At 44.3% G+C, this 18,808-nt stretch overlaps 1 protein-coding gene across 1 annotated transcript in view; it reads left to right on the forward strand.

Annotated features, from left to right (window-relative positions):
- Positions 1-18,808, forward strand: part of gli3 (GLI family zinc finger 3) — a 94,614-nt gene that overhangs the window by 4,532 nt on the left and 71,274 nt on the right. The window contains exon 2 of the mRNA XM_078280310.1: positions 12,185-12,358. Coding sequence (XP_078136436.1) covers positions 12,226-12,358 — 133 coding nt within the window. The 5' untranslated portion in view covers positions 12,185-12,225. The remainder of the gene's footprint in view (positions 1-12,184; positions 12,359-18,808) is intronic.

Genomic DNA, 18,808 nt, shown 5'->3' on the forward strand with positions numbered 1-18,808 from the left:
ACATGCATTCTGCTGCTCGTTCACACTTCTCTTTCTCTTCCTCTGTTTCTTCTCCTCTCCCTCAAACACAAACATACGTGTTTAGTTTTTCTTTTGTCTCTTTTTCTTTTCACTCTCTTGTGGAAGCAACTTTTTTTTCATTTGTCTGAAGAAATAAGAAATGGGAGGGAAAAAAGTGCTCAAGTTGCCTTAGCAGGGGCTGAGAGAGGGCTGTTTTCTTTTCCATGACTCTGGCCTGTTGGAAACTCCAACTGGACCTGACAATTAGTCTGGTCAACTGCTCTCCCAGAGTGAGGCACCAAAGATGACATAAAAGAAAGAAAAACAGGGTGAAAACAGTTAAGAAAATTTGAATCAAGTGATTAGAATTTATGATTGATTAAGCTGTGTTTGACAGCTTAACATAAGCCCCGTTGTAGGTCATGGTAAATTTTATTGCAAATATGCCGGTTTGTGTGCGAGAATGCAGAGTGTGCCAGTTAGTGGCTGCGTTTTCTTTTCTCACATACTTGAGGAGAAACAGGACAGGTCACGCCTGCATGTGGGCGCCGCTCATCTCCTCCTCTGTTTGCTGTAGCCGCTGTAAAAATGTCTTTAAGTCTGCGGTGTGAAGTATAGCAGCAAGAGGTGAAGTGCTTTGGTTTGGGGGCCATTTGCTTGCGGGCTGCGTGTAAAGTTGAGCGCCTAAAGACACAGTTTCCCGAGGCTGGGCTGTTATTGCAGATGTGGCATTGTGTCAGCTTTGATGGGAGCCGGTTGTGGCATCCGTGAGGGGGTCTGTGCTTTCTCGGCCGGGGTGGTGATTGGGGAACAGATGAACTGGCCGCTTGCTGTGAACAATGATCTGTCACTTACCCCTGCCTCTTGATGTGTGAAGCCATGAGTCAGGCTCTGTCTACTCCAAGACACCAGTACGTACACACTTTCTTTCTGTTCAAATGATTTGAACTGAGCAAGAAAAAAACTATATTGTTTACTGTGCATTTTTTTCTAAACAAAACTCCTGTCCTTACACCAGTATTTAAGTTATGCATTGTCATGCAATAATGCGCACAGTGCGAACCCCATGTATTTGCAATCCCATGCTGCTTGTAGTTGTCTTTCAGTAGGAGTTATCCAGCAAGGAGTATTGCTGCATCCTGGAGTGGAGATCAAGGAGGGGTCCATTGTTTGAATGTCAAATGTAAATCCCAAGGTTAATACCTGAAAGAAGCACATGCCCAGACATTCTCTCTCCTCTCCAAACATGTTTAGATGAGTACCTCTTCCCCCACTCTGCTCCTTCATTTCCGTCTGCTGCGGACTTGGGGCAAGTTGGAAAAGGTGGGGGCAGGCATCCCGTATAAACCCCTCTAGTGTGTTCTTCTCAGCAATGAATGCTAACAGACCCTGGCTCTAATAATGCCTCATCTTAGAAAAACAAAAGGGGAACTCTACTATCTGAGCAAATTTCTGCCCCAACCTGAAAGAGCCCTCCTTTGACAGCGCAGCATTTGAAGACTAATCGTTTTTTCTCATGCAAAGCACGCTGTTTTAAGAGTCCGGGCCACGGAAAGAGGGGGCTGTGTTTTAACAATACTCCGCAGGGAGTGAGGAACAGAGTTCGGGGAGGGGAGGTAGGGTTGAAGGTGGGGGGGGGATTCCTCTCTACTTTGCTCCTCAGACAAAGCCCAGTTCCTTTCAGGGTTGCATTGGGGGGTAGGGTGTGTGGGGAAGAGGAGGGAGCATCCAAGAGTTTGAGTTCCTTGAAAGGGACTCCAGCCGTTTTTAATGACAGTTTGTCATCATGGCTCCTCCACCTTCCAGCGAAAATGTAGGACTGGCCTTGCAGTGACAGGCCTGGAAAAAAAGTGGGCCTGAGAAAATTTATAGAGAAACAGAAATATTAACGTGTACGTGGGGCCGTAAAACGGCTTTGGCTATTCCTGCCAGACTGGTGTTTTTATTAAGAGGGGTCGACATGCTTTGGAAATATATCTTATTCATGAAGAAAGCCAGGTTAGACTTCTCAAGGAATTCATTATATTCCCCCAGATGCGGCTTTGCGGGTTGCAGCCGTCCCTCAGAGGACATGGAGCGTGGAGCGCGACATTGTAAAGCCTCCCTCAGTGGGCACGGGACTGCGAAGGGTTCCATTTGTCAAAGGTGCTGGAGTCTTTTTCCCTCCTCAACACTTTCCCGGCTCAGTCTCAAACTCATTGTCTGAGCAAAGGCAGGACATTAGTCACCACAACACCACGGGAGCCTGCAGGGCTAAGGACCAGTGCTCTGAAGCCCGGGCTGGGACAGAGGAGAGGAGAGAGGGGAGAGGAAAGAATGAAGGGAGGGAAGGAGCGATGGATAAGGTGAGAGGAGGGCAGAAAAGGAGGTGGAAATGTAGGGTAAACAGAAAGTGAGGAAGAGAGAAGTGGAGAGCGCAGAGTATGTGTGTGGGAGAGGGAGAAAGACCATGGGGGGGTTAGAGGGAGTGGAGTCTGAAGCTCTACCTCAGGGCTCAGTATGTAAGCCCCTGTCTACCCCCCAAAGCTGCTTTCACAAAGAGATTTACAAGACAGGTCTCCGGTGTGCTTTGCTGCCCTGCATTATGAGTGTGTGAGCGTGTCAATGTGTGTGTGTGTGTGTGTGTGTGTGTGTGTGTGCGTGTGTGCGTGTGTGTGTTGCTGAAATGGACCTCTTTTCTCAAGACTTGTTTTCTTTTTTGCATCATCTATGCAAGAAAAATATTCACCAAAATGTACCGATCCAGGCAGGTCAGACTAACAACCCCAGTGGAGGAGTGTGAATAACCTATTCCCACTAGTGGCATGTGTGTGTGTGTGTGTATGGGTGTGTGTGCATTCATGTGTGAATGTATTTCACAGATTCACACATACAAGGGATCCTGTTAGCTTTTGGAATTATTTATAAAGCCTGGCTTTCGTGTGGCGCTCTAAGTCCCTGTCTCCTCCCATTACTGCCTATGACTCTACCTGGGCTTCCTTTAGCCCCCAAATGCTCCCTCAGCCACCCTCCCAGCACAAGGAACTGAGTTTGCTGTTATTTCTAAACCCTACTAGTTTCCTGAGAGAATCACTTTCTTTTCTCTCTCTATATATATACTGGCTGAAGATTTCCTCCTCTGGAAAAATAGGTTTCTTATTTAGAAAGTCATAATCTGTGGAGACAATCTGTACACTTCAGAGAGACACACAAACTCATACCGACCCATCCCATATGGCCCTGATTACCCTGTAATCCAGAAAAGTTTTTTTCTCCCCTTTTTCTCGCACGGACTGAGCGGGAGTGAAGGTTTTAGTGTGTTTGAGATGGTTTATGCTAATGTTGCTTTTATTGAAACAAGCTGGGATGTGATTATATTCCTGCTCGGTACATATGAGCAGCGAACTGCTCTAGTTTCCCCATCTCCCTCTGGCGTAGAGATCAATGCAAACCAGCTAACGCAGGGTAATAAGCCATTAGTACACACATTGTTGAGGAGATTTACATACATCGACCGGCAAACTGATAAACTAGGTTCCTTGTCCTAGAGGTAAGAATTATTGTGTGCTTGAGTGATTAACTGAATGAACGTGTGTGAACCATCGTCGGGTGATCTCTTCCCTCTGACTGCCAGTCCTGTGTGATAGGTGCCAGATTGTGTAGCTGGCAGCCAGGTTGTCTATGCTTGTCAGGAGAGCGGGGTGGAGGAGGGGTGATGCGAGGATGATTACACTGTACACTGTTCCTCTGATCTGATTCATCACTAACTGTCTCTCCTGCAAAGGGTGAACTTATTATCCCTGTCTCAACTTCCACCATGGAGCCAGCTGCTCTCCATGCTTCCCAATTAACCCCAGGCACCCGTCAAACGCTCCAATTAAGGCCTCCTCCTCCTCCTCCTCCTCCACAAATTTATTTGCCTGCGTTAGCCGGCCCCTGCCCCGGTTGGGATGCTCGAGCGTGACTCGCTACCAGGGAAGTGAGTGAGTGAGCCGGCAAGCGTTAAGCGTGTTTGTATAAGAGCTGTCCTAAGCAATGGTGTTACAGCTCACAGATTTATTCGAGGCGGGGTTGCAAACAGCTGAAACGAGTAAATACACCCAGATGTTTGGCTTCCTCACGATCCAGTCGGCGGGCCTGAGGGGGCTGACTGTCTAATGACAGTCTTGTTCCTCGCTCTCTATACCGGGGATTTTCAGGGGGCCATTTTGTGACTGTGCGCTTTGGAGTTTATGGGAAGTTTTTTGTTGAACACTTGGCAGTGCTGTGAGGTTTATGGCATCTCATTCCAGTGTTGTGTGCTGTGATATAGTATTGGTATTTGAGTTGCGTGAGCCTTTTTCACTGGGAGCGTTAGTGAGTTTCTTCCAAACTCTTTTCAAAATCCACAATATTCCGCTGCGTGTTTCTGATGAGCAACAGCATATGTGTGTGTGTGTGTGTGTGTGTGTGTGTGGAGTGTTGCTGTAGGTGGGGTACAGGTTTTGCAGCACTACCAAATCCTCTGAGACTTCCTGTACGTTTGTGTCTGTGTGTGTGTGTGTGTGTATGTGTGGAGACTACGAGCTGGCACAGAGGGATGGGGGGGCTGTGTGGCTGATATGAAAGTGAAGGGAGAGAGTTGTCTCCCGACGCTGCCGTTGGGAGAGCCGTCAGGGAGCTAGAAGTCTCCCGGACTCCCTCTGAGCTTCAGCTGTCTTTGATCTCACACCTCCGCTGCTGTATACTCCATACTATTCTATAGAGCACACTCTCGCCTGCCGCCACTCCTGCAACACAGACCCACAGTTCACATGGATGAGACTCTTAACTTGTACGCTCCACTTACAGACCTACAGGCCAGTGAACCCATTCATAGTGTTGTGGTTTCACATGAAAGCATTACTTTTACAACGAAAAGGGAATAAACATTATCAGTTAATCGTAACAATACCATTAATCAATACATCATTTAGTGAATAAAATGGCATGGATTCCAGAGGCAAAGATGATGTCTTCAAATGTCTTGTTTTTTCTGTCTTATAGTACAAAACCCAAAGATGTTTAGTTTACAATGATGAAAAATGTGACATTTTCATTTTTGAGGAGCTGGAATCAGCAATGTTCAAATCGATTTCACTAATCAACTAAGCGTTTCAACACAAGATAATATATACACTCTAAATAATAGGTAATTTGACCAAGCTGATGAAAATAAGCCCATTTCATCATTGGTTTTACACGTGTGATTCATTGTTCTGTTATTTTAAGACCAGCACAGCCACCTCATTAAAGGCATGTACTTTGTGTTGAGTGTATTCCCTCCCCTCTTACTCCTGTCCATCACTGACATGTTGAAATAAGGTTGGAGTGCTGATAGAGTGACCTTATTTTATGGTATTTTTCAACTCGTCTGATGAAAGATAAGGAGAAAAGATACAGCAGAATAATTTTGTTTCTGCATCTGTGGAATGCATGACCCAGTGTTACCCTTTTGGATCTGTTCCCATCCGCACAGGAAGTCTAGCATTAAAGCGATGCCATTTCTCCCTTTTCTTTTCCTTTTCCCCCTCTCTCCCTGCATTCCTCTGACTGACTGCGGCACATCTCAGGACAGCTTCATTCAGCATTCCTTTACATGCTGATTTGTTTGCCCTCCCCTCTTATTTTTTTTCTTCCAAGTCTCCCTCTGTTTAGGTCCGGCTTTATAATGCGAGAGCCAAACACCAAGACAACTTCATCTCATCCAATTTTCACCCCTTTAATGCGGTTTAAATGGCATGGCCGCGAGGGCCAGAACGGGAATTAATAAGAGCCAATAAAGCTCGCCGCTGGGGCATCGAGGCCAGTCTTTAAGTAAACATTATGACTTCTTGAGGGGGGATTCAGGGGCAGCACTTGATGAATTGTGCCGGAGCTTGGGAAGGGCTAATTTCTCACTTAGCCGTCCTGATGGGGCTAGCTAATAGGCCTTGCGTTGCCTGGCTGTTTGTCTGCTGGCTTTATTATTGCGCATTATCGCGCTGCCCCCTGGCTGTTGTTAGCGCTCGGCCCCGGAGACGCCAGGGCCCGTCATTAATCACATAGCAGCACTGATTCACTCCGCTCCAACACTTATCCAAATGACACAAAGGAATGAAGTAAAGGGAGATAGAAAGGAGGAGGGAAAGATTGAGAGTACTGTAGATGAGTGAGTATGCATGAAATAAGTGAACAGAAGAGAAGTCCAAGTGGGTAGAGCAGTTTCATGATTACTCTGTAACCTGTGGCTGTACAGCCTCCGGATTGCTCTTAGTCGCCTCAAATACTCTTTGTTATACTCTTCTTCTGGCTAAGTGTGCAGACCTTCTGTCAAAACCATACCTGCTGCCATTACACTCACACAGGACCATCCATCTGCTTGATCCTTCTCTGAGTGCATGTGTGAGGAGGAGGAAGAGGAGGAGGCAGAGAGAGTTGTGTGTGAGGTTTTCATCAGTACAGGAATTTCTCTTCCTCCACTCATCCCCTCCCTGGGGTCCCTTCTCTTATTTATGTTCTGCACACAGTGATCGCACTTGCATACTGAAAGGCGTACAGAGCACCTGGTGTATCCAACTCCTATACACAGCGTCATGCAGCATGGCTCACACACTCTCAAACACAGTCCCTCTTCCTCCCTGTGCCATGTTCACACACACACATACACACACACACACACACACACACACACACACACACACACACACACACACACACACACACACACACACACACATGCATTACATAGAAACTGTTCTCTCAAACAATGCAGCACACGCCGTAACATGTACTCTTTCGCTGTGAAAGCACAGTGAAGGATGTTGTCGCACTCTGGTTGTGGCATCATACAGAGGGCTTTCTAAAGCCTTGTATGAAGAATGCCTCCACAAACACAAGACTGTTTTCACTGGAGATGAGAGGCCCACTGACAGGATACAGACCTCACTCTTTTTTGCTTTACAGTGTGTGCCATTTGCAGGGGCCACTCGAGTGGAAACCGTAGCTATAGAGGATGTGGTGGTTGCTGCAAAAGACAGTGATTTTATAATAAACTAAATTTCAACTGGCTGTGTGGATACAAGCAAAGTTATAAAGTAGGTAAAGGTATATGCTAATCTTAATCTGCATGTTCAAGGCTATACACTTTTGCATATAGTAAAATGTTTTTCTTTTTTTTTCCAAAGGACCGTCATGGTATTTTTGCTGAAGTAATAAGTTGCATTGTTTGCTTGGGCCTCCAGTAAATGGCTGAACAAGCATCTTTTCCTTCTTCTCAAGAATCAGGAAAAGTGACTGATCAAACAAAGGCTCCACATTTCAGCAGGGGAAGAAAATGAATAAAGTGGAAAGCAGGGGAAACCAATACCGCATAACTGGGCCACCAGTGCAACAAAGCTGCCTGCATTATCCATTGTCTCACTCCTCACACGGCCCCACTTGTCCTGACACAAGTGGCTCACAAACAAATGCAAAGTCAAAATAAATAAACAATTTAATAAGCAGGGGCTGTGGGGAAAACGCGCAAGATTTCCATTGTGGCGCATGCTTTATTTTCCCCTTATCTACTGGGTAGCGAGCGCAAAAGAAGCATCGTGTAAGCATTATGATTACATCGTGTGGGTTTGTTACCCAGGAATGTAAGATGCACTCAGCTCATTCTGCTGTGCAGCACACAGGATCCCTCATCAGCCCTCCAAAGCATCTCAAGTAGAGAGGTCTGAGGGACCAAGACGCACGCGAGGATAATCTTATTAGCTCCGCTGAAAGCTACTGATGGGCCGTGTTGTTACAATGTTTGTCCTTGACAAAAAAATATAAACACTCCTCAATTGCACAGGCTTTTCCTATTCAAATATTGTGCAGTGCACTTGTGATAGCAGCTGTTTGCTGTTGGAATGCTATTAAGATGCTGGAGCTCAGGTGTAAAGATGAATTAAAGTCAGGTAGATCTTTTGTAAAACCTTAATGCAAAAAAAGCATAACATATGAGTTCTTTTTTCCATGCAGTATTCACGAGATGCTTTACTGATTCAAAACATGAATCAATAAATCATCTCAGTAAATGTATCAATGTTTTAAAATGTGGCAGTAAAAAGCAGGACTCACACATCATTGTTGGATGATATAGAAACATGTAAATGACTGACAATCTGAATAGCTTAACCATGTCACAGTATACAAAAGGGTGAGAAGGCCTTTTTGCATGTGCATATCTGGGATTTGAAATGTGTGTGTGTGTGGCGGGGTGTGACTAATTCCTGCTAAATGGCCCTTACTTGAGGGGCTGGTCCCCATCCGCTGTAGGCCAGACTTAGTGCCATCTGGGCACAATGTTAAGTTTCACTGAATGAGAGCCACAACCACCAAATCCCCAATCCCACCCCCCCTTCCCCTTTGCCTTCCAGGGCCAAGGGCAAGCCATAAGTGCACTGCAGTGTTGAACACAGCATGGAGACCCAAGTATGTGGTTTTCTCTGAGAGCCATTGAGTTTGGAAACACCTCCTCAGTCGAGATTTTGAACCCACGACTTAAAGGGCCTCATCCCCTCACTGACCTTATCCAATGCAAACACATGCAGCCTGAGCCAGCGCATTCTGTTTTATTGCTAGATTCAGCTAATCTCGCTAAAGGGCTGCGACTCCTCCTCCCTCTTTGCTCTTCCTCTCAGTGTTTTAGTTATTCCAGCTGTGCTGGAGCCCTTAATAGCTGCGAAATGTGCAAAAACACACATCGTACACTCAGGAAAACATGTGCAGGCATGCAGGGGCACAGTGAGGTGCACACACATGCAAGCACGCATACATGAACACACACACACACAAACACACATACACACACACACACACACACACACACACACACACACACACACACACACACACACACACACACACACACACACACACACACACACACAGTCTCATGCTCCTCCCTTCCTCCATTCATTTTCTCCCCCTCTTATTCCACTTTTGCTCACAATCTCCCTCAATCGACTCCATCTCCCATCTCTCCCCTCCCCTCTAACTCGCTGTGCTGCGGTGCGTTTGTGCCGTGTTGATAAGCCTAAGATAGCAGATCTCGGTGGTCGCTGATGTAATGATGATGAATGCTGTGGCGCTGCCAGTCTCCCCCCTCAGGGGGTCCTCGACACTGAACAGTCGCCCCTAATGAAATGAACACAAATACAGTACCCGGTCTGTGAGGGGGGGTTGCCAAATCTAAGAAGACACTTCAAGAGTGTATATAAAAATGTCCCTCAGTTTCTGAGTGTGTGTTTGTGTGTGCCATGCATTTGCAAATGTGCTCCTAATGACAGAATGCAGTGGACTAGGAGGTATACCTTAAGCAGTTTCATAGAATTAAGCTTGTAAAGATGGAGCCTTTAAATAACAAAGGCAGTGATTTTTGATAGTGGTAGCAGCCGTTTAAGCTCGCATGAAGAAAAAGGAAGAACATTTTTTTTTTCTATCAGAGGCAAAAGTTTATTTTAGTGTTTCACTTTGATGTGTACAATTTGCAGATGACTTTCAACTCGGTGCCTTTGTCACCAAGGCGTATAATTTATGTTAAATTGATTTACTTAATGTGCTTATAAAATAAGAATGTTTTTTTTTCTGAGGGAACAGTCTGAATTGTGGTATTTTAAACCTGTTTAATCGCCTCCCTTTCTGTGTGGAAGGATTACAGTTGAGCACAAATAAAGATACACCCTCTTTCTCTCTTCTCTAATTGGGTGTAGGACAGACATTTCATGGGAAAGGCATTAATATGAAATTAACATTTATTTTGAGTAACAACAGAAACCAATGCCTAGTTTTTGTGCCAGGCCTCTGTGACACACCACTGATGCAGGTAGTCCTCATACAGATGCTTATTTCTCTGCTGTCTCATGTAAATGCATTTAACAATCTGATTTCTGCACGTGGCTTATGAGTACATTAGCGTTTCTTCAGTGGTGGTTCAAAGTGTTAAATAAAAATTGACATGACATTCAAACTAGGATCTCTGTCCTCAGATTTTGGAAGGATAAACCTTTTCACATTACTTTATAAGCATTATTTCTCTTTGTGCGAGTGAGTTTCTAAACGTTTTTGGAGAGTTGGACAGGGGTGAAAATGAGCAACGCGAAAAGCGAAAGCAGATACAGGAACATCTGCAGGATTGGGTGTGGGCGTCCAGGTCAGAGGGATTATGGGTGAAAAGGTCCTGCTTTTAATTGCTGCTTTGGAACTGTGGCCTGCCTAGTGGAACACAAAAGACCAGTCAGACACGCTTCAGTGGCTCGGACTTGTGAATATTTGCCCGACTAGTGGAATGCCCCGCTTGATCCTCACCTCCCCTACAAACCCCAATCCTGACCCTCATATTCACTGCACTTTTTAGCTCTAGTCTGACTCACCTGGGGGCGACAGGAAGACACACACATACATGTATGCTCGCTCCACACGCAAAGCATGTTGGGAGCTATTCAGTAACAGCTGTAAAATAGGTTCTCTCCATGTTTCTTTTCCCGCCTTCACTGCTTTTGCTCAAATCCAGTCATTAGAAAGATGTAATGGCAGTTACAAAGAGGGAGACTAAAAAGTTTTCTTTGATCGCACTCTTGTTTCACTTTCTGCCGATGAAAGTGAATGAGTGGCACCTCTGATCAGTTCTCATAGTAGGAACTTACAACTATGCATGTGCAGACGTACATGCACCGTACATATTCTGAAGATTAATCCACTCATGCTGCAAAGAAATGAAAGCATTCACTCTATCAAACACATGCAGCAGTGATTTGAGATGATATCTGTGCAAGTAGAACAAAAATGTCTTTGGTTGGGGATGACGGCTACACATGTATTCATGCGGGAGTGATTAGAGGACGAGCTCTTGTTTAATTCTGTTTTGATTGGTAAGGCAGTAATTGCATTGTGTTTTTTTTTCCTTCTTTTTTTTTGTAAGCCAGCAATTGCTTACAGATGTTGTTGTCGGGTCAGAATGGATGACAGACTCTGGTTTTTCAGGGGGTTGGGAAAAAAACAAACAAAGCGCACAGTGTTTGTCTGAAGTTTACCCCTCACCACTTCCCCCTCGCCTTCCCTCCTTGGGGAGTTGGTAAAAATCAGCTCCCTCCCTTCTCTTGTAGTTTCAGCAGCACTCCTCTGTTTGCATTATAGCTGACTTTACTGCTGGCCTTTGCATCCATGCATGTTTATAGGGTGGAGGACAAATAAATAGTACAGTTGGGTAATTTGCTGGTCTTTATTGGAAAGAAAATGTTAGTCAGACTAAATATTTCCAGTAATTATCCATGAATTATGTAGTCTGACTAAAGGCTTTGTATTGGACCAAATGAAGCTGTCCTGTACTTTGTGTAAATGAGTGGTTGTGGTATCACCGTGTTGTCTCCATAATCAGAGACCTCCATGACCTAGATAAAGTTGAGTTTGTAGACAGCCTCTGAGGTGCTGAACTGAGCAGCATGTCTGCTAGACTGTTGGCTGAACCCCTTCTAAACCCACAGACAGTATTAACTTGAACCACCTTTATTCTTTGAACGAAAAATTGCCCGGCACCATGATATTCCCAAAAGGGCCTTCAAACAACCCTTGTTTTTTCAGGACTGTGAATGTTTCTCTCTCTGTGGTATCCCCTTAAGGTTTCTCCTTTCTCTCTGGAAAGACTGCTAGAGCAGGATTATCAGTATATCCACAAGCTTCTATTCTGAGATATAAAACCTAGTCAGGATGTCCTGCCTTGCTATGTTTATAGTTTTTTTTTGACAAGAAGTCAGAAGTTTAGTGTGACACATAGTTGAAAATAAGGACAGCTAAATTTTGGATATTTGAACCACAGTTAGCAGAAAAGGAGATCAGCCTACCGACAAGCAGATCAGAGCCCAGCAGGTTTGAGTTCAAATAAATCAGGGTGAGCTGGTGGATTGACCCGTGGTCTGCTCTGGGCATCATGCAAAGGGAGGATTGGATCTGAAGTTTTTCTCACAAGGTTCTCAGTGTTGAAGTCTTTTCTTGAGGGCACTCTATTGTTAAAATGTTTAACTTCAATCAAGCAAGAAATACTTTATTTCTAAACGTAATGCACAAATCAAACCAATGATTCACTTCGCTTTTACAAGCAGAGAGCCAAACAAAATTGTCTTATGTGCTTCATGTCTTTTCATTCACCCGTCCTTTCTACCTTCTTCTGCTTCTCCACCAGTTGTCCCGTCTCCATGAGGTGTTGAGGAATGAGAAATCGCCATGGAAACCCATTCCCAGGCCAGTTCAGCAGCTGAAAAGAAGAAGAGGGTGGAGACCATTGTGGCGACCAAGGGCTCATCAGCGCGCAATGACATCAGCGAGAAGGCGGTGGCCTCCAGCACCACCTCAAATGGTATGCGTCGCCTATAACTGCACACTTAGCCGCTCTGTGGTTAATGTAAATATAATGTTGGTCTTTTGAAATACACCCAGTTTTGGAAAGATTGGTCCATTAGTCAGCTTACCAGTTGAGTAATGGGAACATGGAGCCTAAAAGCATGAGTGACAAAGTGATAAGGCACAGGTAAAACAAAAATCACTGTGCAGCTGATATTCTAGAGTTTTTTCACCTCAAACCGTTTAAAAAACAAACCCAATAAATGATAATACATTTTAGATTTTTTTTTAATCCAGCAATAACTTCACAAATTTTTGAAAAAATGTCTATAAAAGTTACGATTTTGCTGGTGATCTGCTGATCTTGCATAGCTGTCCCATCTGTAAATCATACGTCATATCTAACTTGTGGATAAACGTGCCACTGAATTACAGGTTTCACCTATTTGTATCATAAATGTTTTCACAAAGGCTTGCAGCATCTCATTGTCGAGGCATTTTTTGATGTTTTCCAGACCTCTGTGAGCCAGAGACAGAGGTGTGGCTACCATACATAGCAACATATTTGATCATCGGGGCCACTGACCCACTGGGGACGAAGGAATGTTTTTTTTGCTTATGCTCTTATTACTTAAAGATGAAAATGACCAACTTCCAAAAACATGATTTGAAAGCCCTAGACACTCACTAATCTTTGCTCACAATACTTCTGTTTGCTTTCCCCCTATTCTTGTGGTGAGTCACATACAACCCTTACTGGTAGCAAAACTCTGGCATGTTTACATAGCAATGTCTTCAACACATGCTATTAAAAGCGCTTTGGATCTTACAGTTTATCAATCCTGTCGTCATTCAGCTTTTCATTCTTAATTCAGATGCTGGAATGAGAAATATTAGATGGCGATTTATGTCTTTTTTGGCTGGAAAGCCTTGGAGCAAGTCATAACAACACCAGAGTTGAGATCACCACGGCCTAAGTTGCAGCTGTGCTCATTAGCAGTGAGAGGATTTTGAGGTTTTTGGGTATGGAGGTTTGGCTTTAGTAGCTGGAGCTGGTGGCCTGTCAGGGAGTTTTCTGTCACCCCCCCATGGACTCTGCTGATGTCAGTGATCATCCAAAGTGTGAAGAGGAGACAAACAATCCAGGAAAGGGTAAATAAGTTGCTGTGACTTGCTCCCCATATGGGAGTTATCCCAGGAAGTGGGTATGGTAATGCATCCTTAAGCATCTTGGGAACACTCTCACTCTTACTCATTCCCAGATGGCCAGCACTGTTTTATTAATTAAAGGGGCAGCAAGGAAAAAAAGGTTTGTTGTGGAAAACGCATAGATGTAATTTGGCTCTGTGATTGTGGATTTTTCTTCGTAATGTACTGGTAATTATAGCTCTGAACAGCATAAGGCTTGTCTGCTACACCGACTCAGCCACGTCAGACGATACACTACAGCTTTAAGCAATGTTGAAGTCCCTAAAATACAGTAGTCTCATAATTCACTTGGCAAAGGGAGGGATGATAGTTATCTGGAGAGAAAGGTCCCTTTTAGATCCCAATCTCTCCCTCGTGGAATCAGAAGATAGCTTACACATTCTTTGTGTTGTTATAATTACAGCACATTCCCAAGTCGCCCCCAGAACTCATAACCTCTTATCAGGTGTAACCCTACACTCGCCTCAACTTTAACCCCCGCAGCCCCTGCCCCACCGCCTTCATCCAAACAAAAGGTAATTGTGAGCAGCTGTGAAACCCCAGTGACTGGTTCTCCTTAGGAAGGCCCGGCAAAATATTTCCCCCTGTCAAGCAGAACAGCGGCCCCTGATCTCAGCGCAGCGGAAACCCCGTGGTGCGCCCGGTAACACGGTGCTACGATAAGTTGTGAAAAGTTTAAAATAAGTAGGGGGGGTGGGGGTGTAGTGGACTTTGCCGATGTTGAGCTTTCCAAAGCAATCTTTGCTTCCTACATAGTTTTTCTGTGACTGGGATCAGCTTGCAAACAGTTATTGATTTGATCAGATCTGTTCTGATTAGCAAACTGCACTTTTGTCTGGAAACTGATTTAGCTCTAAAATCTGCACTTCACGTGCACTACGGGGATAATTCTCTTCCTCCACTCGGCCTTCCCCTCTTTTTCCTAGTCTGTAAGTTTTGTCCAAGTTGAGCAGGCCCAGAGTAATTATTGAGTCCTGGTAGAGCGTTCCCACATGGTTGGCTAAATGGTGGCTTCATCCTGTGTGCCATTCATCTCTGTGCCCCCTCCTCTTGCACTGACAGCTCAAAAGAGCCGACTGTGCCACAACAATGCTGTGATTGGTGCTCTTTAGGAGGGGTTCGGGGGCTCTCCCCTCCCACCCTCATCATTCGGCAGGCAGGTGGACCACAAAGTCCCCTGATTCTTTTGTTGGGTCCCAGGCTAAAAAAAAAAAAAAAAAGATGTCCATGCTTCTTTGCTGAATAAATCCTGTCGTCATGGGATAATTTGCTAATAAAAAAAGGAGAAAAAACAGAGAGTGGGGGCTAAAGCATTGGTTATTTGCAAAGGAGAATAAGAAGGGGAAAAAGTTGGTGTGGTTGGTTGGACTTTTATGATATGGGTGCTGCTGATTTAAGGAAAGAGAGGGAGGTTATTGTAAGTAACAGGATGAGAATTGAAAAATGGGGAGCAGAACAACTGGATATAGTTCAGAAAATTGTCAGGGAATGCTGTTTTAACATAACACAGCCTCTGTAAAGCAGGTTATGAAGCGGGTGAGTTGGGACCTTTTAATGGCCATGCTTAAAAGGGATAGAGCAAGGGTCTCAGAGGCAAACAAGTTAAGCCTTAAAGGGCAACAAATGTTAGGCGTTTGTGTAGGTTACCAGAGAAATCCCTAAGTAAATGGAAAGCGTGGCTAAAGTGTTTAAAAAAGAAAAAGAACACTTGACTGCTTTGAAGAAAAAAATAATCTCCTGATGGTAAGAGAAGGAAGAATGATACAGAGAGAGAGGGGAAGAGATAGAGGAAGAGTGAGGGCCACCTTCTTTTTAGGGAGCCATTTAAATGATCAACAGTAAATAGAAGGGAATGTCATCTGACAGAAATAAAGTTCCCGTTAACAGCGGGGATGGAAAGTAATTTACAGATACGCTGTCCCCGCCATCTTTGTGCCTCCCAGATAAGGTTTCATTTCAGAAACGGATAGGAGACATTTTCACTTACGGGCCCCCATTCTGGGACACCTGTGATAACAGCTTGTGGACCCCTAATTGAAAATGGGTTTCAAAATGGATTTTCACTTTTCTTCCACCCTCTCCCCCCCTCCTCTCCATTCCCTCCCTCCCTCATGACTAACCCCCCACCCCCCCTCACTGTCAACACCCAGCTCCATCCCTTTTTTCCTTGGCGTTCCCTTGTCGTTGGCAGAGGGAGGCAATATTGGAAAGGCAGGGAGAGAGAAGGGAGGGAGGCTTGGGGGAAATGGAGCATTGGGAGCGGATCATCCCTCAGCCCGTGTCACAGCTATGACAGGCGCGTGATCCGTCTTATTAATGAAATCATTGATCACTTGATGGGACTCATAATCAACTGTTTCTCCACTGTGTCCTGCCCCATCTCCTCCTCCTCCTCCTCCTCCCTCCTCATGCTGCCACCTCTGCTTTCCACTTTGTATCCCTGTTTTATCCCCCCTTAAATATGATCAAATCTTTTTTTTTTGTAACTGAAGACAAAAATGATTAATAAATACATAAAATTAACAAGAACACCCACAGTCTGCCTGACAATGTATGCTGACAAGTGATTCAGGGGCTCTGATGGCGATTTAAAAATGACAACAATTGCAAGAAATATATCTGTTTACGTCCCTAAATTGGCCTTTTCTTTTAGAGGAAACAAGTTGGTAGTTATTTTAAGAAATGCACTTTGTCCTTTGTGCATCACTGCTGCTAAAAGGTGATCTCTGTCATCTGTATTTGTGCTGTATGTATTTCATGAGGACCAGAGGAGGAAGCAGGGGCCCCTCTGTGTTACCCTACTCTGGGCTCTGCCTGTGGGGGCTAATGAGAGAGGACTGATGGAGGGATAAGGGACCTCATGGGAGCTCTGGCTGGCCCACGGGTCAAACAGCACAATGGAGGAGGCGTTATAGAGCCTGACACACAACCCCACGCAGGAAAACTGGCTTTTAGTGTCAAAAGACCTCTGTATGGTACATAAATAATACATAAAAAGTTATTATGTAAGCAGAAATGCATAGAAGAAAATACAAATGTATCCACAGTAGGATAGGACATCATGAGGTTTCAGAGACATATATGTATCAAATTTAAAATCTACCTGTAGATTTGGGTTTGTAAAGTCACACAGGCCCCATGTGCACACTCTGTGGATGTGCATTGCCTTTACTGGTGAGCCATAGCCATTTCATGGACCTCTGCACTGAAGGCAATTTCCTGCAGCAGCAGGGGGACAGGCTTTGGCAGAGCCACCTCACAGGGGCCTGAGGCGCAGGATTAGCTTAGCCTCGCTGCTACTCAGGGCGGAGGGGAACCTCAGCTGCCCAGCCCAGTCCAGCCCAGCCTGGCCTCTCTTGTCTGGCACACTTCCGCGTTTCCAGATCTGCCTGCTGGAGCGCCACTGCTCCTTCACTGCTGGAAGATGCATATAAGCCACTGCCTCAAGACTTTTGCACGCTGTGGAGATGGCGCCAGAATTCAGCTGTAGTGGAATTGCATCTTTTTTTTTCTTTGGTCAGTGATCATCCAACTTGTTTTGCCTTGGTTGGTTGAGACGGCATATAGCTTTGAACCTCAAAATTAACACATTCAGATAATTACAATTTGCGTCGTGTTTTTGTAGTTTTGGTTATTATTTCTAATCAGTTATGATAACATTGGACTCACCAAAGCATGTGCTGATGTCTAGTGACATATTGGCACAATGCAGTTGTACAGGGAAAGAAACTCAATCAGTCAGAAAATCAGACATGCTGTAAATAAGACCACCACTTTTTTGGATGGATAAAACCAAAAAGTGAGCGAGCCTGAAATGTCAGTCCTTTGTTGCACGTGAAAATTGGACAGATGCACAACCATGGTAATAACAGCAGCTCCTACCATAGTTGGTAAAACCTTGCTTTTATTTTCCAAACAAGTTTGGCAGCCTGGAGTTAAAAACCTGTATGATTGTGTTTCTTGGACTTCCGCATTCCCAGATCCTGACAATTAACTTGGTGAGTACAATGGTATTACAGATAGAGATGATGGCCAAAAATGTGACCCAAGTTGTAACCTACGTTGTAGTTGAATTTCGCCTTTAATTTGACTTGAATTCATTCAAGCAATCTCAATTTGAAATCTCATTCATATATTTTTTTATTCTAATATGTTGTGATAGTTCATTATATTACATATTGTAATATGTTGTGATAGTTCATTGTGATAGCTCATTGGGAGAAGCTGAGATCATTTTCACTGACACGTTGAGAGCCAGAATGGCCTTGGAGTCAGAGGTCACCCGGGTCAGAGACTCTGAGCCAACGACCAGCCTCACAAAGACAAATCACGATGGGTAGGTACATCAGCCAACATTGCCCTGCTGCATCCCAGCAGAACTGCGGCCGGGCCAGATCTTATTCCTCTCAGAGAGGGAGGCGCAGGGGCGACCACTGGCCCCATAAACTCATAAACCCATAAAGTAGGGGAAACAGTAGTTGATTATTCTACCACTCCGTCCATTTGTCGGTAGGCAGCAGTGGCCTCCCTCCTGCCAGGAGGAACAAAGCAGGGGTGTCCTGACCCTGCCAGGAGGATTTATTGTGGTATGTTCTTTTCCGCGTCCTCTCTGTTTTGTTCGCTCGCTCACGCCTCCTTACCACAGTTGGATTCTTGTTGAATGGGATGAAGTAGCAACTAGTGGCCTTGCCACCAGGGTTGGAGTTTATATAAAAGACTACCCGTTCTTTTGCATTCTGTACACATTAAGATACTATAGTCAACAAAACAAGTTTTCTTTAAGATAATCTGTATTATATGCATGTTTCATTTTTTTTTAAAGTTGCTTGTAGCAATATAAGTATAAGCATAAAAGTATTAAGGACATACAAAACAATTCATACCCTAGCTCGTTAATAATTGGTTCTCTGTGTGCAAAACAAATAATTCATCGTTAGATTTCATATACATGTTTTATGTGTACATTACAAATAATAAGATACAGCAGTTTTAGTGTCTTTTATGGGCTTTCCCCCTCATCAAGTACATTTGTCTTTCTAACATGTTGGCATAGCGGCAGCAGTTATTTAAAATGATAAATCAATATGTAATTTTTAAAGAAGTCATTGAGGTAAATATAAACAGCACGCATTATAGTTTTAAAGAGACAGCATGTGAACTTAGTTTGCTGTATCAAAATCACATGAACATTTCTATCAAAGTCTTTGGTTCATGTCCAGTTAAACAATTTTTCTTGCCTGGAGCCTGAAACGTATTT

The sequence above is a fragment of the Sander vitreus genome, chromosome 22, assembly GCF_031162955.1.
Source record: "Sander vitreus isolate 19-12246 chromosome 22, sanVit1, whole genome shotgun sequence".
In the NCBI taxonomy this organism is placed as follows: domain Eukaryota; kingdom Metazoa; phylum Chordata; class Actinopteri; order Perciformes; family Percidae; genus Sander; species Sander vitreus.